Source organism: Aythya marila, assembly GCF_965140915.1.
Source record: "Aythya marila genome assembly, chromosome: 25".
Lineage (NCBI taxonomy): Eukaryota > Metazoa > Chordata > Aves > Anseriformes > Anatidae > Aythya > Aythya marila.
The window spans coordinates 6,051,806-6,075,830 of record NC_139066.1 but is presented as its reverse complement, the minus strand read 5'-3'; the positions used below and the strand labels follow the sequence as shown (position 1 = coordinate 6,075,830).

At 55.6% G+C, this 24,025-nt stretch overlaps 1 protein-coding gene across 2 annotated transcripts in view; it reads left to right on the top strand.

Moving 5' to 3' along the window:
* Nucleotides 1-24,025, top strand: part of SKAP1 (src kinase associated phosphoprotein 1) — a 142,638-nt gene that overhangs the window by 115,107 nt on the left and 3,506 nt on the right. For both annotated transcript variants that reach the window (XM_082779298.1, XM_082779299.1), the window contains exons 5-11: nt 904-984; nt 2,232-2,315; nt 4,167-4,291; nt 5,045-5,108; nt 6,136-6,291; nt 10,136-10,192; nt 15,484-15,596. In XM_082779298.1, the coding sequence (XP_082635424.1) occupies nt 904-984; nt 2,232-2,315; nt 4,167-4,291; nt 5,045-5,108; nt 6,136-6,291; nt 10,136-10,192; nt 15,484-15,596 (680 nt within the window). The remainder of the gene's footprint in view (nt 1-903; nt 985-2,231; nt 2,316-4,166; nt 4,292-5,044; nt 5,109-6,135; nt 6,292-10,135; nt 10,193-15,483; nt 15,597-24,025) is intronic.

Here is a 24,025-nt window from a genome sequence, read left to right as displayed (position 1 = left end):
GGCCAAGGCAGCAACCGGCCCCGTCTCTGGCAGTGCCGGGGCCACCTGTGCCCAAGGAGGCTGCGGGAGCAACGCGGGACATAATTCTGGGCTACCCGCCCTGGGAAAATCCCCTGAGCCTTGATACAGCTCGGCCTGAACCCTGACACAGACTCTGGGTCCCATTCAGCATCCTCGTGTGGTTTTGTTGTAGGAGCAGCAGTAAGAGTGGTGCTCAGCACCAGCTGTATGAAGGGGATTCCCCCTCTGCTCTCAGCTCCCCGTGGCCAACCGCCCCTTTCTCATGTTCATGAATCTGCTGCCCTGCACTTCTCTGGAGTTAGGAGCAAGCTCAACACGACTCGAACTCGAGAGAAGTGGGATTTATCCCTGCGGGAAGGGGCTGCCCATGTCCTCCAGGCGCTGTGCGAGGCCCTGGCCGTCGGCTGCTGCAGGTTTCCAGCCAGCAAAGAGCAGCAGCAGGAGACGCACGTAGGGGAGCCTTCCACCAAACCAAACTTTGTGTGTCTTTGCGTCTGCCGCTCGCCCCGAGACCCATTTGTGGAGGATTTATAGCGAGCACTGAGTTCGCAAACGATAAAACACAAAAATGAAAATAGCCTGTGAGTGAGGGAACTGACAGGGGATGGATTGGGCCGAGAGCTGGACGTCAGTGCGACGCGCTAAGGAAACGAGAGAAGCTCTTGTGACCTGGGATGCTGAGAAGTTATTCATACTTAAAAGGCTGCCAAGGCCAGCCACCGGGGAGATGATTAGTGGTGTTTCGTTAGTCATTTTTTATTGTCTTTCAGTACAAGTTATGATGACAGGAGATGAGCGGCAGAGAAGGGGGAGACCACAGTTGCACGGTGGAGAGGCACTGTGTGAACTGGAAACCCCAAAGCTTTGCTTTGCTCCCTGCAGGACTGGAGGAAGTCACACCGAGGCCTGTTCAAGACACAGGGAACATTCTGAAGCAAGGGTATCTGGAGAAGAGGTCCAGAGGTAAGGCCTGACAAGTACATCAAGTCTGGGGGGCTCAGTTTGGGCTGTGTTGTTATTCTGCCTGACAAGGTAAAGGAAGATGGTGAGTGAGATGGTGGGGGATGGCTTTTGGTGGAGGAGCTGCTATAGTTCGTGACCACCCTGAGAAGCACAGTACACTCAAGTCACTGCTAGTAAAAGAGGTGGTCAGCTGGAAGGGGAGGTAAAAGTCATTTAGGTGTTTGGTGGTTCTCACAGTGGGATTCAGAAAGCTGCCGCTGTGGTTTAGAAGTTCTCATCCCTTTGACAGACTGAGGGATTTAAGCACCTGGCTCTTAGAAACAAAACTCTCCCCCATCTCCACCCCCTGGGTTTGGCACCTAGGCCAGAAGCTGGCTGGGGGCTCTCCACCACACCTCAGCACCCAGAGCACCCTCCACCCTGCCTGAGTGCTCCAGGGACTCCACCAGCAATTCAGGACAGCTCAAAGTTACCAAGAATGCAAAATTTTAGGTGAAGGACAAACAGGAAAATAGATCCTTTTCTGCAGATTTGTCAGCAGACACAAGCAGTATCTTTTAGGCTTTTCTTAGGCATCATACACAAAAGGAGAGCACAGCCTTTATTCACTTTTGTAGATCATCAAACTCCACAAAGATTAAAACCCAGAAATTGCATTAAGCAGCAGCCTAGTCCTCTAAGGCAAGATGTGCCCTTCTAACAAGCAATACCTAATGAGGATAAAATCCCAGTGAAGACAAGGTAGTTCGTAGCATCACACACATTAGCAAGTTGAGATAAGGATTGTGAGTCAGCCTCAGGTTTATCTTGATTTTACTGACTCTTGTGAAAGCTACAAATTATTTCCTCATCAGTCAGATTTTATCTTGATTTATTTACTGTATGACAGGTGGGATGAGGTAAGAACAACCTTTTTTTCCTCATGATCACCAGCTGAGGTGCATAACTGTTCCTTTGCATGTTGTAGCTTGCTTCAATTACAACATAAAAGACAATTGCTTAAGCCTCAATTAGAGAGGTTTCACCCCAAAGCTGTGTTTTCTCCAGCCCACTAGACTGGCTTGCTCTCCTTTACTTAGCTGAGGTTTTGTATCTAAATTTGCTTGCATAAATTTGGTGCCAGAAATCTGCAGGATTTTGTTGGGAGTAAGAAAATCTTTACCTGCCGGCGTGTTCATCTAGAGAAGCATTCAACAAAAGAGCAGGACTTCATGTTTTTTATTCCCTTGTTGTCTTTTTCTTTCTAGACCATAGCTTTTTTGGATCAGAGTGGCAGAAGCGGTGGTGTGTCCTCAACAAAAGGACCTTTTACTACTATGCCAATGAGAAAAGTAAGTGATGAGACATCCACCCCTGGTCTCCAAACTGTGGACAGGGCTGGGAAGGAGAAGGGGAGAGCCCTTGCTAAAGGGCAGGCTAGGACCTGACAAGAGAAAAGCATAGACAGTGGGCTGTTTCCTTACCTTCAGCTGCTGGGGTTTTAGGTATGAATTTGGCTGAAGTAATTTTAATTCAGTCATTTCTTACCAGGACAATGCACGATGCTGCCTGGAAATGCCCTGCTTTGGGAGGGGGCAGCCTTACAGGCACCTGGTCCCCAGGAGCCCCCTGGGACAGTGTGTCACAAAGGAAAATTATTAGGCAATTAGTGTAAAAATGAGCAAACATACCTTTAGTGCTCATTTCAAGTGAAGCCGAGATGTTGGCTGCAATTTCCAAAAGCACTTAAGGGAGCTGGATGTCATCTCATCTTGCTCCTGCTGAACCCCCAATTTCTTTTCTTAGACATATGATAAATAAGAGGAAGGCTGTAATTCCCTATCAAGGGATAACATGTAGGTTCTCGTAGAAAGGTATATCTCAGCTTTTTAACCCTCAACATCTTTATAGGTAGAGAACAAGAGAAAGACAGGAACAGAGCAGTGTGTAAATAAAATGACACACCAAGTTTTCGATTAGCCATCAGCTGGGCTTCAGCCCCCTAAGTGACTGTATATAATCCACGTGTCAGTGTGTATAAATATTTTGCAGTCATGCTCCATCAGGTACATATAAACAGACAGCTAATATCTCCAACGGAGTTAGGCGTGATGAAATATATGGCCTTCCTTACTCTGTTCCACCCATCCAGAAACTCAGCAGGTTAACTGCTTACAGAGCACACGGGTACATCCTTGGCTCTCAATGACCAGTCTGCAGCTAGGGCACAAGCAAACTCCAGTGGCTCCTGGGGATGAAGCTGGGTCTCTCTCCTCCTTCTACAGCATTTGAGGATCTTGAATACTTTTTCATGAAGGTTTGCAAAGAAGCTTCCTATCAGCCAGTGTGGCTGAGGTGTATGCAGGGGTATGAGTTGCTTGGAAATTTTGAGCAAGATATTAGCAGAGGCAGGCACTGAAGGTAAGAGCTGATATTCTGTTGTTTCTGTGGGAGGCAGGCAGTTGTCAGCTACCAAATGGTCTCCAGAAGGTAACAGAATAAAGCAAACCTGTTACGGGTGGTCTGGAATCATTTTATAGGGCTTGCCTTTGTCTCTGGAAGTTTCTGTGGATGATCAGCAAATCAAAAAAAAAAAAAGGTTAAGAGGAACTGGCTGAGTCACTGAGTCATACTCCCACACTTAGTCAAGAAGATTGATAAGGAAATAATGAGCTGGGTATCCAGCTGGGGTAAATAAAAGCGCCTCAGATGACAGCAGTGAAGTTCCCTCTCTCCACCCTGGCTGACAGGGGCCGTGAGCGCGCATCCACAGGATCCATAGGCCAATTCTCAAAGGCCCCGCTAAGTATTTCTTTCTGTATGCCAGCCCGCTAATTCCTTACCAGTGGAAGAATTGTTGCTATCATATTTCCCCAAGTACACAGTGGTCTCTGCTTCATTATGAGCAGCTCATCTCGAGCAACCTTGTGACCCTGGCAACCTTTCAGTGGCTGTTCACAATCTCTCGAGGCTTACAGTGACATCCTCTTTACTGTGTCTTTGTGAAGACCTTATAATGTTCTCTTTGGGTTTTCTGGGGGCAGAGGAGATGCTTAGATTGAGTCTTTCTTTGACATCTCCCCTTGACACATGGTGTGCTTTGGCCTCCCTGTGTGGGCAACAGACGTCTTCCGCACCCAGTAGTGCTGCAGGTTTGATAAAAAGTTCCAGACTCAAGAGTAATCGCATTTCTCTTCTTCCAGGCAAGCAACCTAAAGGCACCTTCTCCATCGAGCAATATAGTGCCCGGCTGGCTTTCCATCTCCGCAAGGACTCTCGCAGAAGATGCTGTTTTGAATTAATCTGCCCTGGCAAACGCACCTATGAGGTAGGAACTGGGAAGAGAAGAGGAGCCTTTGTGCTGGTTGGCCACAAGGCACAGGAGCACGTGCTCCCAGGTCCAGGACACGGGCTGGATCTGAAGGGTCAGGGAGGCTGTGGATCTCCAGACCTCGGTCCCTGGTAAAGCAAACCAAGAAGCACTGCAGAAGGTGTTGATGCTTCTCCTTCTCAGCTGGTCCCTCAACATGGACCTTCCCTTGGCACAAGAGTGACCCTGGGCTCTCTTTGCACTTGAAAATCACAAGAGTTAAGTGAAAACGTGGGTTAGAAGCAGCAGAAGATTGGGTGTGGAAAGCCAATTTTTAAATAAGCAGTTCAGAGCCGTGTTAAATTTAAATCTTCAGTTTGTTGAGCATCCATCAGGGATCCTACAAACTGGTATAATGAAAAACCCGGCCCAATCCACAAAGTGTATATGAGAGCCTTCCAGACCTTCAGGGAGATCTTGGATCTAGAGCCTTTGTTCAGAGTCAGTATAGTATATTCAGCAGGGATTGTGGTTTTCATCTGAATTCTTTTAATGAATTAGGCTTGACAGCCTTCCTCTGGGATAGTCTAGCTTTGTTCCGCTTGTATTTCCCTGTTTGGAACAGGGAGATCAAGAAGTGAGATGGTTTTCCCAAAGTCCACAGGGTACAGAATGGCAGATGCAAAAGCTAAATCTCTTATTTTAGCTGGAAATCTTTTACATCTTTGTACATATAAGAAACAGCATGGTAACAGGTGAATCCCTCTCCAGTTCACAGCCCCAAGTCCGGCAGAGGCTGAAGATTGGGTGGATCAGATCCAGTTCCTCCTGAAGGGTGAGTCTGGCAGCTTGGCCTGAGCTGCTGTGCCGCATTCACTGGGGCAGATCCCAGCAGCCCTTCCCTTGGGCAGCTCCCTGCAGCAGCATGTGGGCTTGTGCTCAGCCCCAAGACCTTGCTGGAGACACAACAGAGCTGAGAAGGGAATCGAGAATCCTCCTTTCTACTCCTCTGCTGTGAAGTTGTGCAGTCAGTCCCCTCCCCAGCCCTGGGAGTGGAACCCAACCCCTGTTACTCCTGTGCATCTGCTCTTTGCAAAAAGAGGTTCTGGGGCTTTGCTCTCTTGAGCAGCCAGTTAAAAAGAGGTGGTTGCTTGAAGCCCATAGGTGTTTGGTTTCACCTCCAGCACTTTTGACTGTTTTTAGAGAACAGTGTCCTGTGATGTCTCAAAAGCTGCAAATGCTACCAAGTAGGACAAGAAAATTACAGGAATTGCTCCGTGCTGCCATAGATCTGCTGTTCTCTGCTTGGCTGATGAGGGATGGCCCAGCCCCACTGGAGTCATTCCAGTTTGAAAACAGCAAAACTGAAAAGAAACTGCGGTCCTGTATACGGAAACCCTCCAGAAACCATAGACAGCTGCACGATTTCAGACCGAGTGGTGCTTTTCCAGTTTTAAATCATGTTCTTGCAGATCGGTTTTGTTTAATTCATTGTATCAAACCCTGTGATTGCACTTTCTTTCTTTTTTGTCTTGCTGATGTCAACCTTCTCTGAAATACCCAGGAATGGGGTGAGGCTCAGTTCCTGGAGGCGCTTGAGTTTGGCTGGCTCTCTGGCATTTGCCATCCTTTCTTGGGCTTTTAATTTTTTTTAGCCTACTCTCAGCTTCCACCCCATTTTCTTCACACCAGATGCTCACGGGCTGAGTGTGGGGACGGTTCACCCTCTGCAAAGTCCATAGTGAGCGCCAAGTATCGTTGCACAGGCTTTGTTACTTGATTTCAACACACTGAAAATACCAGCAACCTGCTTGGCAAAGTTTACTCTTTTTCACCGTGCTTTTGCTCTCTGCTTCCTGCAGACTTGAGTTCCCTCACTATCCCATACGATGAGGAGGACGAGGAAGAGCTCTACAATGACGTGGACAGTTCTGACTCGGTGACCACAGCATCCCACAACACTACCCTGAATCCGGATGATGGGATGGAAGAGGATGACGTCTATGAGGTTTTTCCAGGTATGCAACCACCTAAGGTTAAAACTCGAGCCATGCCCTAGCTTTAACCCTGCAAATGTGGCAGGAAAGCATGGCCTAACACATTGATGGGAATGAACATCTCAGGCTCTGCTGAGTTTAATAAGCCTGTAACTCAGAGATGCTACCCTGTTTCTTTGTTCAGACTGGTTGATGGACTGCGAGAGCGTGCCTTTCTGTTTTGGTGAGGTGGGGGCTTTGTAAATTCAAGTGAGGCAGCTTTTAGAGGTTGTGCTCCATTCAGCTCCAGTAATATTAGGTTTGGTGAGAGTGGAATCTCTGGGCTGTGTTACCTGGAAAATCAGAGTTAGATGATGAAAATGCTCCCTTCTGGGCATGCAGTCATGGCTGTAACGCGATTACTGGCCTTCCAAGTGATGATAAAATAACTGCATTAAAGACTAGTGCTTGTTCCCTAACAGTGCAGGAGGCCTGGAGGTAGCAGGGCAGTGGCTGTCAGTTAAAGGAGCCAGAAGCAATCTTCCTGGCACAGAACCAAACAGCCTGAAAGGGTGACACGGTCTGCAACGTTTCTTACAGCAGAAATCACAGTGTGACATGCCCCAGGGCACCGGAGCCTTACTCAGACACACGTGCTGTGTTCTGCCGCTGCTGAGGTTGGGACTGCCCAACCCTGCACCCCATCCCCTCGAGCAGTGCCCCTTGGTGTCTGCATTCAGACATGCAAAATAGATCCTTGTTTCTTCTTATTTATTTCAGAACTTTATATTCATAGTGATTAAAAAATATATTAAATGCACCAGAAATTTTTATGGTGCCCAAGATCTTTGTCGTGCTATTGCTGCCAGAGGAAATCTCTGCTCAGCGGTTTCCGAGTGGCATCCAGACAGCTGCCGGGAGCGGAGCTGAGGCTCCAGGGCCCCGGGCTGCCAGCACAACGCCGGGTACAGCCTCAGCTTCTGTCCATCTCTCATCTTTCCTTCTTACCTCTGTTTACATCGTCAACTCTTTGGGCAGCAGCTGCTCCTTCCTCCAGGCACACCTGCGGTGATCCCTGAGCTCAGCGGGAGCCTCTGCTCTGCAGTCCCTAGGCGGGTGCGTGGGAAGTGCTGACAAACTGTCAGGCCAAGGGCTTTCAGTGTCCCTGGCTGCTTTGGCAGCTGCGTCCAGCTCCTCGCTGCTGCCACCACCCACAGGGCAGATACCAGATGTGAGATTTGTTCCATGTGTGATCCTGGAGTGATCCTGGAGTGAGCTTGTGTGGAGTTGCCCTAGGGACAGACCCTTTCGTTGCCCCTGCTCTGAGATGCAGCGTGTCAAAAGCTGCAAATCTGCTGCGGGAATGCTCTGTGGCCTTCAAACGTGTCTGAATGCCCTCCCCCGGGTGCAGGGCGTTGGGACCCTTCACACCCTTGGCCCCCATAATCGTGGGAGGGCATCCCTGTCCAGCTGGGGTCTCCTCTGGCCCTGCTGCCTCCCTTGTGTCCCGAGTGAAAATAGAGAGAAAGAGGAGAGAAAGAAGGGGGGGGAGATGAAGAGATAATTTCCTCAGCAAGTCATCGTCGTTAATGAAGTTTTACAAAAACAGATACAACCAAGGAAAAATAAAATTTCACAGGTGATAAATTTTTCCAATTTCCCTGGCAGAATTCGATAGGATTGTTAAATTAAGAGTGAAGGTGTCTGTTAGGAAGCAACGAGCAGTGATGGGTAATTTTATAGAGTGGAAAATTGAATCAAATTGCTACATTAAAACACAGCTCCTCTGAGAATCTGCCCAACGCCCAGGCTGCTCCAGCGCAGCAGTGGGGCACGCGGCCCACCGGCTCCCTGGCCGTGCCCAGGGCTGGGGTCTGCAGGGGGGCCCTGGACCCCAGTGGGGGTGCCAAGGGGGGGCTGCAGGATTGTGCTGCCCTGGTAACGGTAAAGGCATCTTCCCAGGGGCGGTGGGGCTGGGGCCGTGATGCTCTGCACAAGGAGGCAGCATGGGGGCAGAAGCACAGGCCCCAGGAGGTGCATTTTTCAGCATTTCCCTCTAATTCGTCACTATAAAATTCTGATGGTGACCGAGGTATCTGGCCCGGGCCCTGGTAGGGCAGGGCTTTGCTTCCAGATGATTCAGAAGAGCACCTGGCAGCAACAGGCAGAAGGGCAGCCATGTGGAGGGGAGCGTTAAACCGGTTCCTCCGAGCACCTTTTGCAAGAGGCACAGCGCGAATCGTCAGCAGGGCAGGGGCTTCCTAAAGGAGGGGAAACGGGGGCACAGGGGTCTGGGAGGAGGTTTCCTGAGGACAGCCCAGCTCCGGGGATGGAAGCGGAGCCTGCAGGAAGCAGCACGGCCACAAGCCAGAGGTGCGTGAGGAGCACGGCCAGGAGCTGGGGTGGCCGCGGGTGCTCGGCTGAGCCACGCACGTGCCCAGGAGCGGTGTGGGCGCGCTGTGACCGCAGATCCCATCGCACACCTGGGGGATGTGGCCCCATCCCCTGGGGGCTGCTGGTTTGCCCCACCTGGGGGTGGCTTTGGGGTCTCCGTGGCCTGGCACGGGACTGGGTGTGACTGACCCCCAGTTCGTGCTGAGACTGGATCAGGGGTTGGGGGCCCTTGGTTAAAGTACAAAGGAATCCAGATGCGGGGCTTCGGGGAGCATGCATGGGAATGATGGAGGCAGAGCGCTGCTGCAGATGCATTTACATTCTCTTTTACAAATGCAAAGAGCAGGCAAAAGCCACTTTCAATAATTTATTTTAAAATCAATGCTAATGAGGTTCTGTCTCGTCAGTGGCCGAGTTTTACAATAAAGTCTGATTTATTTAGAAAAGATCTTTGGTGCCGCTTCCCGTCTAATGGGGGAGCAGTCACAGTGACCCTCCAACTCGGGATCCAATTTGTAATTCACAGCGGAGGCCTGACCTGGTTTGCATTGATCAGGGCCGGGCGGGGGAGACGGCTGGGGCAGGGCCGGGACCGTGCCCTCAGCAAGTGCCCAGCGGCAGCACTTGGCCCGCTGCCACTTCTCCTGCTGCCACTTGTCCCGTTGCCTCCCGGTCGCCTTGCAGGGGATCAGCAGAAGGCCACCCGGGGGCTCCCGGCGGCTCTGCCCCACGGTGAGCGAGCCCCGGCCCTGCGGCCGGCCCCAGCCTTGGCATCGTGGTTGCAGGAGGAGGCCTGGGCCGCGGGCGCTGCGCACCCGACTCGAGCAGAGCCCAGCTCGGGCTGGGGTTGTTGTGTCCTGGTGTTAATTCTCCTTTAAACCTGCGCACAGATCCTCGCTGCCGGCAGTAACCGGCCGTTTTCCCATGGCTTCCCCGTGACCTGCAGCCTCCCTGTCCTTGCTCACACTTAAACTTTTCCATGCTATCATTTCTTAGTATTTTCTTGGGCTCTCTTTCCTAATCTCGCACAGCTGTGTCAGTCTCTGCTCTTTGCTGCCTGGGGTCCCTTCTCCTCTGTAATTTCTGATTCTGTCCACAATCCTTCCGTGCGTTTCTGTCCTGGCATTTCTCCTCAGCGTCTTGTTTTCCCGAGGCTGCAAGTTCTGCACAGGAAGCATCTCTTCCTATAGGGCACTTGGCAAAGTGCTACATAAATTTATGAGGCTATAATAAGTGATTTGTTTTTACCAGTGTTAACAACAATTTATATTTTTATGCAGCATGTTTTAAAATATTATCTGTGACTTCCTCCCTTCCACTCTTCACAATTAAGCCGGGAATTTATTATTCTGACAGTCGGATGCTCTCACAGCCCAAGCCCGCTCCTGCCTGCGGGTTTAGTGCAGCACTAGTGATGGCCTGGCACCATTATGTCTCACGCAGTAACGCTCACAGCCTTTTCACTGGCTTCTCTGCTCTGTTTCCCCCCCAGAGAAGGAGCCCTCCATCCCAGAGGACAGCGAGGATGCCGGGAGCGGACAGAGAAATGGTGAGAGCCCGCCCCGTGTTGGCCACCCCAGGGGACCCAGGGGTGGTGGCGGTCGAGGGATCCGGGGTGCAGGCACTGATGGACGAGGGCACAGCCGAGGGGCCGGGGAGAGGAGCCAGGGCAGGAACAACAGGAGGCTGAGCAGGACGTGAGTCAGGGCCGGTGGCCCAGAGGAAGCCGCCACAGGGAGGGCTCCGGGCGCGGGAAGCCGGCCGGACACCGCCACCACCCCAGGAACCAGGGCCGCCTGCCCAGCCGCACGGAGCGGGCGGCCCAGGAGCCTCCCCGTGCTTGCCAGGGCCCCCGCCCCTGCTTTTTCCTTAAGGACCCGCACTGTGGGACAGGAGCGGAAGGTCTGTTTCCTCCCCAGTCCCACCTGCTTCGCTTTTCCATCTCTGCTTCCGCCCCGGCGCAGGAAAGCAGCGCTGCTGTCCAAGCAGCCGGGGCTGGGCTGGCTGGGGGATTCCTGCTGCCTCCTGCACCCCAGGGAACTCGGCCTGGCCAGGGGAGCTCAGAGGGGACACACTTGAATGGGGGGTGCCCACCTGGCTGAGGACCCAGGGGGACAAGGCAGGAGTCCTGGGTGTTGGGTGATGGAGGCCGGAGGGGCTCAGTGGTGGCCACTGCGGGTAGCAGGTGCCTAAATCGTGGGGTTGTGCTCCCTTGAACGCGTGCACACAGGCACACGAGTGCCCCAGGCATTGCTCAGCTGGTTGCTCCCCCAGACTGTGGCCGTCTGTCCCACAGCCCCTGTGCCCGACTCCCCTGACGGTTCTGGTTAGCCTGATGGACGCTTCCCCTCAGCCAGCATCAAACACCTTGGACGTGCCTTGGGTAGTGCCCCCAGGAGGGCACCGAAACATTGGTGGCACTGGGCCCGCAGGGTGGAGTCCCAGCTGTCCCCAGCACCAGGGCAAGTCAGCATTTCTCCACCCCTCGTGGTCTCGCAGTGCTTGTTTCCCACCCGAGCCCTCCCCACATGATGACTTATTTGGCCACTGGAGCATGTGGCAGCTACAGCAGGTACGAGCGCCCAGAGCTCGGAAAAAAGACATCCTGATCCTTACAAACCATACCGTGGTCGTCACGCGGGGCTGCACAGTCATCCCTGGAGACTCCTCGGCACGGGCTAAGGAAAGCAGAAGGAGCTGGGACACGCACACACACACACACATTTTTCTTTGCCTTCCACGAGTGTTCCCAGTGTTTAAACATCCAAACATCCACGGGCAGAGAAGCAGCCCCCGCGCCCCCTGGATGGGGCTGGAGGCTCGCAGGAGCAGAGCGCAGCTCCGCGGCCCCCTGGTGCCAGAGGTGTTGTGGGGAGCCAGCACCCCAAGGCCACCCTGGGGATGTTGGCTTTCGCCTGTCACAGTCCTGCCAGGCATTTTAATGCCCTGCTCATACTCATTAGCATCTTCCTGGCAGTTGTAATTTTTGTTAATTGTTATAACTGCTTTAGTTATTAGTGTTGTCATGATTGCTTTAAGTCCTGTGTCTGTTTTTATGCTAAATAATATGTTAGATTCTTGCCTCTGAAATGCTGGGCTGCCTTTCAAGAGGGAAAGGTTATCGCAGTGCCAGGAACCCCAGCCCTCGTGCCTCTTGCCTCGGTAATTTGTGTTTCAGTCCAACCGGACAAAGGGTGAGCAAGAGATGACAGGAGTCCTTGAGCAGCGCGCCGGGCTGCAGGGAGGGGCGGGGGGCTATTTCTTAATTATATCAGGCGGCCAAAGTGCCAGATGAGCATTTGGCTAATGGAAAACTATTGTTTCTAATTTCTAAGAACCACAAGGATGCCACGAGGCTGGAGCAGCCCTGGAAATCCCACGGAGAGCTGCAGGCTGCTGCAGCCAAGACACCCATTCGCTCTGCTCAGCTGCTTAACCCCTGCCTTCTGTGCTGGACAGGCTGCGGGGCTGCTTCTGCAGCACAACCTTACCAGCCACATGCAAACAGCACACATCCTATCCACAGAGAAATAACAGAAGGCCGGGAGCCTGCCTCCTTACGCAGTCCCTGCACTGAGCGTGGCGGGAGGTTTCACCGAGCACAAGCACAGCAGCGAAAACCGCTGAGCTGCCGATGGCTGTCACTAGGATTCAGCATCAACAGGCTTCTGAAACAATGAGCCCAAAGCAAAGGGACGGGGGCAGAGCGCCTCCCCCACGGCCCTGCCTTGGGCTGCCTGGGCTGCAGAAGAAAATGAGGCAGTTGTCACGTTCGGCTGGTTTTCTTAATGACCCCAAGGCCCATAAATGTGGGAGCAGGCTCTCGTCCCACTTACATCAGTGTAAATCAGTCACACTGAAATCACGTCTCTGCCCTGGGTGCAGGTTCACGTATCTAGCCAGGGCACCTGGGACGTCCACCGTCCCACGAGGAGGTTGCAGAGCGATGTTCTCCCTTGCCTGGCCTTATCTTCAAGTGCTGAAACGGGAGCCAGGATCCCTGTTCTGCGAATGGTCTTAATTTTAGCAAGATATTTTCAACAGCTTGCACAAACATCTTGCTTATGAAACTGTGGCTAGGGATTAAACGCAGAGCCTGGCTGTGCTCTCAGTGCGAGGCATCTTCAGCTGATGCAATTAATTTTGACCTTTTGAAGGTAGCATTGGTGGGAGGCGTGAGGCCTTCCATCCAACCAGCCGATGTTGTGGGAAAAATAAACTTCTGGGAGCACGAAGCTTTCTGCTGGTGGGGAAGTTTTCTCCCTTTGTACTCGGGGAGTTGCACGTCCAGGATCCTGGGCACAGCTTCCGTGGAATCTCTGCTACCAGCACCTTCTCTTTTCTCCACTCCTTGCTGACAGGGTGGCAAGATGCCTCCAAGTTCTTCTCATCCCTATAAAAAGCAGGAAAAGCAAACGCAGGGTGGGAAGCTGAGACAAGCTGCTTTCAGCATCCCCGCAGCATCCGCCCTGCGTAAGGGTAAGGTGGCCCCGGGCAGTGCTGGGGAGGGGAACGGGCCCCTTCATCTCCAGAGACCTCTTGTAGGAAGATTTTCTGTGTTAACCCAGAAGCCCTTCCCCTCCCAGCACGTCAGTGACACAGAGCATAACTCTGTGACAGGAGCGCAGGCTGACGGGGGGATGGCAGTGTGTGAAGCCCTTTGGCAGCTAACCGTAATGCTCCGTAGCATTACAGGGTTTTTAGTTAGCCCCTGAGCAGCCTTCCCCCAGAGTCCAGCCCTCCCATTTTGGTGCTTCGCATCCCTCCCTCCCTCTCCGGTCCTCAGCAGGTGACCGTGGCTCACGGGGGACCCAGCAGGTCGGTGCCAGGCACCGTTCCCCCCTGCTGGGTTGTTCTCTGCATCCCGCTGTTGTCCTCACATCCTCCTGCAATAACCTTTCCTGGTGGTTACACAATTTACTGGCTGCTACCAGAACTGCTGCTTGCTTTGTCCTCTTGCTCCGTGCCTGCACACCCTGATATTTCCTTTGCCTGCAGTTCATAACCTCTGGTTCCTGCACTTTGTACAAGCTTAAATAACTCAGCAGCTCCTACTCCTTCTATTCCCTTCACAATCTTTTCCTCACCACTGCGTGCTCCCCCTTTAATACTTTCCAAAGGATGCAGACCTACTTCTTTTTTTTTTTCCCAGCCTTTCTATTTAAGTTCCCCAAGTCCCTGAGTCATTCCAGTTGCTCCCTGCTGTACCATTATCCATCTCTGTAATGTCCTTTTTCATATTTAGGTGATCAAATCCGGGCACAGTACTCCAGATGCACCCTTATCACTCAGTCCCTTATACCATATTAGAAACATTTCCTCCAACATGTGCTCGATATTTTCTATTTATGCTTTCTGGGCTTGGTTCAGTCGCATGGCAGAGCAGCGCAGTCCATTGGTACAGCCCTGGTGCTCGACTCTCCCCCTGCAGAATGTGGTTTTATTGGGTTTAATTGTCCCTGGGGGCATCATCGCAGCGGTGTCCTGTCGTGACATCGGGAGTCACCCTCAGTTTGGTGCTGCACCACCAGAACAGTCTTCTGACCGAAACCTTTGGTCCAGGTGCATGTTTTAATGGTTGTTTTTCGTGCTTGAAAGCTGCGAATCTGTTTTTTGTGTGGTTTTGTGATGGTTTGGGAATGCTGGGACGAGTTTTGTCCCCAGCCTGCAAAATGGACGGAGCAGCATCTCCGTCAGCCGCGGGGCTCTTGGAGCGCACGGCATCAGCCGCCTGGTCCCACTGTGCAGCAGGATGCTCTCAGCCCCATGGGGACCCACTTTCCATGGTCTCTGGGCCAGTTTTGGATGGGAAATGGCAAATATGGCAATGTTTTGGTCTGGAAATGCTGCTGTGACACTTTCCATAAAACCCACGCACACATTTTGCTGAGGGCAGTCCCCAGCCTTGGCACAGAGTTTGCTGGCGGTTTCATCATCCCAAACCCTCGGCTTCCAGCAAACAAACCATTTGCCTCCCCTTAAAAGGAGGAAAAAAATGAGTTTGCTGGCTGACGTGTTCCCTTCCTTTCTGCAGCACAGCCTGTGGTCACAGCTCCCCGGCTGAGGGCAGGAGCGGAGGCGCAGCCTTCCCCACCCTCAGGCTGCATCGCGCCTGGCGCTCTGGGACCTCCTCTGACCGCCCGGGAGCGAGGGATTGAGGCAGATTTTGCTCCCTGCCCTCCTCCCATCCCTGTTCCTGCTCTGGGCAGTCCTGGCTGAGAAGTCAGTGCCGTTTGATTGCTGAGTGGGCCCTGCTCAATCGGCCGAAATCCCCTGCATGGCTTCTTTAATGAATAAACAAACTTGGCTGTCACCTTCCCCCGCAGCACCCTCCCAGAGGCCCCGTGCAAATACCAATGCTAATTAGTGGTATTCCTCTTCCATGCCTCTGGCATGGCCAATAAGCAGCCGTCACTGGGGGGACGCTGCCCGGCTGGTGCCATGTGCCCCCCTCCCCAGGGCAGGGTCACAGCTTGGAGAGGGCCCGGGGAGGAGGTGAGGGACTCGGATGGCTTGGTCCACCTGTGGTTTGTAGCCAGCAGCTTTAGTTCGGGTCTCCTGAAGCTGAAGCACATGTCAGTGTGCTCGCACGTTTTTACTCATCGTGTTTCTGCATTTATTTATTGACCAGCCATTTTTTCTTGTGGTGTTTTCAGGCCTTTACTTTTCAGCTGAAATGCAAAATAACACCAACGTTTTCTTGTCTTCCCCCAAATACCGACCGGCTGCAGCCCCTTTCTCCAGACACCTCACACCATGACCCCAACATTTCCCCATGTAATCCCCTCTCCCCAGTATTTCCCCATGTAATCTCCCTCACCTTTTCGCTTTGCTTCCCAGGAGGCCCCCAGCGAGATTACGCCAATTACTACCAAGGCGTGTGGGACTGCAGCGGCGAGCACCCCAACGAGCTCTCCTTCCACCGTGGTGACCTCATCTACATCCTGAGCAAGGTAGGGCCCCGCCAGGACCCCCACACTTGCCACCGTGGGGCTGCGGCTCAGACATGAGCTCCTGAGAGCTGGGGAGGTCGGTGAACAGAGAAAATCGAGGTGCAGAGTTATGTTCAAGTAGTGGAGGGGGCAGCGGGATGCCAGGGTCCAGCTCCCACTTGGGACCCCAGCATCCTGCTCCCCGCTCTGTGCCTTCCCCTTCCCACAGCCAAAGGAGCAGCCAGCTCGTGTCCCCGCTGTCACCCTGGTTTTGCCTGCAGCAGTCAGTGCCGCTCCTGTCCGTGCCTCCTGCATTCACATGTGGCACTTGAAATGCCCCAAAGCAAGATTTTTTTCACAGTAATGGAGTCTGTGCGTGCTGTTGCTCAGGTATTACAGGGGTAATTGAGTTGCTCAGCCGAGTATGACCAGGGCTCTCTTCGGCAGGCGCACGCAGGTGAATAAATTACCTGTTTGCACTAGCAGGTCCGCAGGGGTGAGAGCAGGGCCACCGGCAGCCATCGGTGCCTGTGACCCTGCCAGCCCCACTCGTCCCCGCAGGGCCCTGCCCTGGCTCCAAGCCGCCCCCCACCTGATTGCGGTGGCCCCGGCTGGCAGCGGTGAGCGGGGCCGGGGGCACTTTGTGGGAGGCATTTCGCTTCTCACCCTGATCTGGCACGGGCACAGTGATGCACTGGGGGGGGCTGCGTTACGCGGGTGGTTTTGCAGTGCACCACACAACCCGACTGCATGCTCAGTGCAGCTCTGGCAGCAAGGAGGGAGGAACAACGCCATCAGCCCTGCGCAGAGCATCCCTCAGCCGAGGTGCCAGCACAGCAGGTGCCTTTGGCTTCCTGCGCTGTGTCCCTGGCTCCAGCCCCCTCTCCAGGGAGGTTTGGCAGCCACGTCTCAGTGCTGAGCATCACCCACGCGCTGAGCATCCTCCGTGGGGTGGCAGGGATGGGGGCACGCTGCAGTTTGCTGGCTTACAGGGGGCTGTCGTGCCCCAGCTGCCCACGGTGGGCACCTGCCTGGGGGAGGCTGAGCAAACCCGAAGCAGGGAAGGGCAGCACATACAGCGGTGGGTTACAGATCCTTGGGGATGAAGAGTCTGAGGCTTGCTAAGACCAACACCGTGTTTTACAGCTGCGAAAAAGAACAGGATTTAATTTTGCCTCCTGGTGGTAGGCACAGGATGTCACCGTGGTAGAAATGGGTGACCGGCCGCTGCAGCAATGGGCAGGGGAGTGGAGGCAGCAGCTTCAGGCCTCCTCTTGGAGGCCTTCTCTGAGCCCTTGAGGCTGGACCCTTGGCACGGGCTCCCAGTGTCCTGCCGGGCACGTCTGCGCCGTGGTGGGGCCGGGACTGCAGCCTGCAGCTCCCCCGGCGGGCTGCGAGCCGGGCACCGCTGGTGCCGCAGCAGCCCCGAGCCCGGTGGGGGCCGACCGCCGGCTGCTCGTCCGCCTCCCCGCAGGTTCGCGCGGCACCGAGCACGGCACGGCCCAGCTGACATTTAGGGGTGGGTTTGAAGCCAGCTCCTGTGCATCCCCGTGAAGGCAGCTGCATCTTTGGCATCAGCAGAGAGCGGCTTTTATTCTTGGTGTCACTGTGTCTTTCTGGAAGGCTGAGAATTTCCCATCTGTGGATCTCAAAGCACTTTACAGCGGCATTTACCAACTCTGCCCCCCGCTGCTTTACAGCAGCGAGACGAGGCTGACGTGCTCCGGGCCTGAACCCAAAGCCTGGGCTTGTCACCTCGTTTATCCGGGGGGGGTTTGCCAGGAACAGCTGACGGACGTCCCCGGGGTGACCCCCGTTGGCCGCAGCCCCGGCTCCCCCCAGCCCGTCCCGCCGGCGGCCGAGCGGATTCAGCAGATCCCATCCGGGTGCGTGGGAAGAGCAGCACGGCGCTGCCCCGCCAGCTCGGGGACACAGCTTGGAGTCACGGCAGGGTTTTTGCTCTCTTCAGTGGCTCCAGATTGCGACTCTTGTGCTGGCTTCCTCACACGTAACCAATCGGTCCTGGGAGCTTTTCCCCCGTAAATTACTTTGCGCGACGGATGCTCGCGGCCGCAGCAGAATTGAGGCAGCACAGGGCGAAGGGGGGAGAGGAGGGAGGCGAGCGGAGGGGAAAGGTGTTTGAAAAGCCTGTTCACTCAGCTGCATTTTAATTTCCTTTTCAATCTTGTCCCAATTAATTTCGCAGAATTAATCTCACAGAAGCAAACTCGGCAGCATCGAGGCTGCAGTTTTAGCGGTGCGGTCGCTCTGTCTGAACATGAAATAGTAGCTAATATAAAAATCCATCTGGTGTGTTTGAAACACATGCCGGCTGCTGCTCGGGTCCTGTCTGACATTTCGAGCATCAACAGCGGGGAAAAGTGATTTGGGGGTTAGTGGACATCAGTAGCTGGCAGCAGCCCAGAGCACTGGAGAGGGGGCTGTGGGCACGGGGTGGGCGGGAGAGGCCGCGACAGCGGGGATGCGCGCCCCAGCCCGGGGACAGGGCAGGTTTGTCCCCGAGGTGCCTCCTTGCAGCGGTCCCTTCGCTGCCGCGTCCCCCCGGCCTCCGTCCCTCACCTGGCCGCCCGTGCCAGCGTCCGGGAGGCCTTGGCTGGGGGTCGGGGGCCCGCGGCCGTCGAGGGCTTTTCCTTGGCCCCCGCTGCAGGGTGAGGGGCGAGCGGGGAGCGCGGCTGCGCCCCGGGGCAGCGGCTGCCCGCAGCACGGACCCGCAGGGGGAGGGAGCCGGGTGCGGTGCCGCGGGCCGGCGGCGGCACGGAGCGGGGCCCCCGGGGCAGCTCCGGTGATGCCCCCGCAGCGCCTCGCCGGGCCCTGGGGCTGCCCCGGGGCTGCGGCCGCCTGCGGGGCCCCCGGGTGGCCGGGGCCGGGGGTGCCGCGGTCCCGTCGAGGGGCTGGCGTGGCGGCCCCTCCGCGGCCCCGTGCCCGGTACCGGCCGTGCCGCAGCGCCGCCTCCCGCTCGCCGCGAGCCGAGCCCCGGCGCCCCGCGGGTCCCGGCGGCTCCCGGCGGCCGGCCCCGAGCGCGGGCGGGTGCTGACACCTAGCGGCACGGCACGGCCCCGAACGGCCGGCGGGGAGCGGGGAGGGGGGGACCGGGGGGAGGCCGGCGGCGGGGGGCACGGGGCGGGCGGCCGGGGTCAGCGGGAAGTCAGCGGTCACCCGCCGGTCACACCGGAGCGAGGCCATCGCGCGGCGGCCGGCCCCGCGGCCCCCCGGCGGGAGCCAATCGCCCAGAACGAGCCCCTGGCAGCCTCATTCCTCCCAGGTAATTTGTATAAATGAGGGGACGCCCGGCGCAGGCGAGGACAAAAGGGGGCCGGGGCCGCCGGGGCGCAGCGCGGGGCTCGGAGCCCCCCCCGCCCCCCCCCGGGGCCCGGAGCCCCCCCCCCCAAGGCCCGCGCCCCGCGGCCGCTGCCGGTGCCGGCACCTGGTCCCGCTTCGGCGTGGGGGCTTCGGGCGGCCCCCGGCATTTATTTTGCCCTGAAATTCATAATAAATGCGGTTAAAGGCTTCGTCTCTGACAGAGGTAATAATAAATTCACTGCTAAAGACAGTAGTTTAATTCCTTATACCCTCCAATACTGCGCAGAATAAACTATATTCATCACCGAGTAATTTTTTACCACATAAATCTTTAAAACTAACCGTTGTAGGCTGTTGAGGCTGAAATATTGTGAATTTATTAGATATGCCCATGTAGTATTGGATTCAGAGGTTTCCATTCGAATATATTACGGGGGAAATTTGTGTCTTTAAGTGTGACAATGCTTCCATTTTCCAAAGCCACCGTTATAACCAGCAGCTCCTCCAGAGTCAACTCTGCCTTTATGAGACAGAGATTTAGTAACGAGCCCCTCGCTAAGCTGCCGGGGAGGTGCGGGGGTGACATTTGCGGCGGTGCCCTGCTTCGAATGGGTGGCAAAAAAGCGCTTTTGTTTCCAGTGTAACAAATGCCTGGTGATTTCCCAGATTGCTTCGTAAATGGAAGTGGAAATTTCACTTGGGGTTGCGGAGCCGGGAGACACTGAAGTGGGGTGTCGTTGGTAAACCCGTCCCTCCCTGGCCATAACTTTCTCAGGCTGCAGTCGGGTTAGAGATTTACGTGTTTTATACTGCATACATACACACAAATGTGTGCAGAGAGACGGATCGGAGTCCTTTTTGTCTGGAGAGTGGTTAATCTGCAGTAGCTGGCACCCAGGCAGAACAGATCACGGAGGCTTCAAAATTGGCACAGATTTGCCAAAATGTGACAAGCCAACACCTCGGCCGTCGTCACAACTTCCTTGCGTATTTTTTTAATATTTTAGCCTGTTGAGCGCCTGTGTTTCAAGTACGCATCCTTGTTTCCTTTGCTAATGTGAAATACCAGCAGACAGTAGAAATCTTTGTTCGTTAGAGAGAGACGGAGATAATTATAAAACCATCTCCCGGTTCATGAGGCGCGGGTAACATTTAAACCAATTGATGTGGTAACATTTAAAGCAGTTATATTGCAAAATGTCACGTACGGTCTAGTTTCATTAGAGACGAGTTAAGAGATGGATGGAACTGAAGCTCCCGGTCCTGGGCATAAAACAAAAGTTTCCTTTGCCGTAACTCTGTCTCAGGCTGCGGCGCGTGCCCCAGAAAGGCGGCGCCGTGCCCTTCCCCGGGACCAAACCCCCAATGTCTGAAACTTCCAGCGCTTCTTCCTCTATGGAGCAGTCACAAATCAATAGTTAAAAATTAAAACCGGGCTATTAACTGCTAACAAAAGCGCCGTGCCCAGAAATCCCACAGCTGGGGATCAGTTGTGCCGAGGAGCCCGGTTCGGAAGATAAGGGGAGCGCACACAATTAATGTGCAGCATCTCCCATTTGCAGCCAGAGACGTGCTCTCCTCCACCCAAGGATGCTCACAAGCCACGAGTGTTTCGTGCTCGCTTCCGCGCTGCCTCTCCTTTTCTCCCTTTTTTTTTTTTTTTTTTCCCAAGCTGCTCCATCTGTAAATGAACAAACATCTTGATTTTATAGCCTTTTGCTTTGTAACACTGAGGGATGGAGGGGAGGGGGTAGAAGTAGTGGAATGCCTAAGTAAGACTTTAATTCCAAATTCATTTACGCTATAGCGATGAAGTTGTCACAAACCATAATGCAGTATTTAATTAAAATAACAGAAGTGTATCTAGATATGTCCTGGGGTAGCTATCACCAAATTATAGCCTGTGCTATCCGTATTGTATTTATGAAGCGGCGGTGTCTAAGGTACAGCCGAGCGCATGCAGAACGTTTAAAGCATCCTTCTCGCAAGGGCTGCGAGTTTCTCTCCCTCCTCTCCCTCCTCTCCCTTCCCTGCTGAGCTCTCCGCAGACCTGGGAGCGTCGCCTCGGCTGTGGCTGCGTGGGGCCCTGGGGGTGCTGCCGGGCCCGGCTCCTGGCCTCCAGCTCCTGACCTGTGCGGTTGTGGCAGGACCTGGGGCCGGGTTCCCGGTGACCCCTGTCCCGGCCCTGGCGGCCCCGCAGCAGCGCCCACCCCTCCGCGGGGGTCTCGGCCCCGCGCCCCTCCCCAGGCCCCGCCGCCACTCCTGGGGAGGGATGCCCGGTTCGGGGGCTTGTGTTACCCATCAGCAGCGTGCTGGTGGGGGATGAAGCCGAGGCTTCTGTGCCGGCCAGGGTCAGGCTCTGCACTTGGCACAGGAGAACACGACGAGCCCTCTGCCAGGCCCTGGTGAGCTCCTGGTGTTGCTCCTGGGCCCTGGCCCCGCTGCCAGCCCCCGGCCCCCCGCCCAGCACAGGTTGCGCATGGCCCCGCTCTGCCGGGGGGGCTGACTGCAGCGACCTTCGGAGGGAGGCGGGCAGGGGGTCCTGTGCGAGGGATTGGGATGAACCCATCCCGTAGCTGCCCCACACGGCTCCCCCCCGTGCCCCCGGCACCCCTCGCAGCCTGGGCAGTGGGGAGCGGGCGGCTCCTCGCACACGCGCGTGCACACACATGGCCGCAGTTCTTTCGAGCCCTCTTCACAGGTCACAGGCAGAGTTTAACTCAGATGGCTGCTAATTTTCATCAGGCGTGAGTGTTCAGGACTTTAAAGGCGAAAATAATTGGCTGCAGAACAAATTTAGGAAATGGAGTGTGCGATAAAGCAAATAAAAATCCCCCCTCCTCGTGGCGGGGAGGAGGAGGAGGAGAGGGGAAGGAATAGGTAGAGGGGAACAGGCCTCAGCTTATTTTACCTCCCTTGCAACTTTGCCATTAAAGTTGCACCTACAGCTAGGAAGTTTGTCCGTGAAAAATGGTCATTTTGTTTCCCCTGCTCAAAGCACGTTATTAAAATGCTAATTTAAAAGAAAAAGGAGTTAAATATCTAGCAATGGTGCAGTCTAATTGCAGCCATAATGAGCTCTCTAAATGTGAGTGCCCCTGACACACAGAGAGCATAAACAGCCAGCAAACACATCATTAGTGCTCGCGTTCATTTATTCTGGCGACCTGACGATGACCCCGCGAGGGTCGGAAGGAGCAGGTGGATCCGGCTGCGCGCCCCGCGGGACGCAGGAAATGAAGCCGGGGCCGCTGCCATGGCAACGCCGGGCGGGCACCGCTGCGCCGGGCGGGGCGGGATTGGGATTGGGACTGGGATTGGGATTGGGATGGGGACTGGGATGGGATGGGGACTGGGATGGGATGGGGTGGGGACTGGGATAGGATGGGGACTGGGATGGGATGGGATTTGGGATGGGATGGGATTGGGATAGGATGAGGACTGGGATGGGATTGGGGACTGGGATGGGATGGGATGGGATGGGATGGGATGGGATGGGATGGGATGGGATGGGATGGGATGGGATGGGCCACCCCACCCCGTCCTGCCCCATCCCATCCTGTCCCGTCCCCTGCTGCCCCCCCTCCGGGCTCACGCGGGCACCTGCTGGCAGCAGGAGGGGGCACTCAGGAGAGGAGCGAGGCAGCCGAATGCGCAGGCAGACGGCTGAGGAAGGAGATTAATAAAAGTGATTCTTTGGAAGTGATTTTTGCTCTATTCCAGCCCGTTTGCTTCTAAACAGCCTCGCTGATCACCTCCCAGCAATGGCACAATAACTTCGCTCTGATTCTCCCCCCTCGTTTCTCCCTCCTCTCTCTCTCTTGCCTGTCCGAGGGGCACAGGAACACCATCCCTGGGAAATATTTTAAAATAAAAAATCTCCCAGCCGACACCCCCGTCCCTCACCCTCCCCTCCCTGCACCCCCCTCCTCCCGTGCACTCTCGATGAACCTGTGATATTGTAGCAATGGCCCTTGAAGTGCAGTGGGGAGGTGATTTAGGAGAATATTAAAGGCAATGTGGAGATTCGAAGGCGCCTCTCTCAGGGAGATCTGGAGAAATACGCAGCACAGATGGGCTGAGCAGATTAAACATTTCCGTCACATTGTTTTCAAATTGTGTTTGCGGTGCCTGAGGGTTGGTACTGCGGTCAGAGCGCGGCGGAGCCGCGCAAAGCTGGGAGCCGCGCGCTTTATGGAATAAATATTAATACGGCAGTTTCACATCAGCTCCCAATCCCATCAGCGCCGCGGCTCCTGCCGCCGCTATTGTCTCTGAACTCGCCGCTGCCTCCCGCGGCCCCGCTCCGCTCGCGGCCCTCCTGCCCCGGCGGCTGGCGGGGCTCCAGCCGCTCCCCCTGCCCGCTCCGCGCGGGGTCCCAGCCGTGGCCATCTGTGCGTGCCCCGTGCGGCCCCCCCGGCACAGCAGCCGCTGGGGGCCGGCTGCCCCCACGTCTGCCCGGCCACCGCCACCCCGGGGCTTGCTCGTCGTAGGGTGTCCTAGCCCCTGGTGCTGCCTCACTCGGCTGGGTGCTTGTGTTTGATGGAGAATGGCCGGTGGGCCAAATCCTGCACGGCAGCGCTCAGGCCGGCCTCCCCATGCAGGCCTGGGGACGTGTCCCGAGGGAACCCGCTGTTTGCCCTGCCAAAGCTCCCCCTGCCCGAGCTCCCCCCGCTGGGAACCGCCACGCTCCGCTCTGCTGCCAGCCCCAGCTCCCCCCGGGTTGGGGCGCGTGGGCCGGGGGAGGGAGCGGGGCCCGGCCGCGAGTCCCCAGCTCCTCGCAGCAGCTGGGAGCTGAGCCACGGGAGGCAGGTGGGAACCATTTGGTTCTGAAAGGATTCACCCTACAAAAGACCAATGTGCTGGGGGTAAGGGGAGGGCCGTGGGGTGAGCACCTCTTGACCCGCTCTGCCCCGGTGAAAGCCCCTCTGGGCACCAGCCCAGCTAAGGGAAGGCCGCTCCCAGCCGCATCCCTCGCGGGCTCTGAGTCCCTGCGGACAGGCAGACCCCTGGTTGCAGAGCTCGCTGTGGCTCCGAGCTGGTTTTCGAGGTGAGTCGATGTAAAGCTGACCCGGTATAAAACTCTCCGGTGTCAGCCGACCCCTCGCGTGCCCGCCGTACCTCGCTGT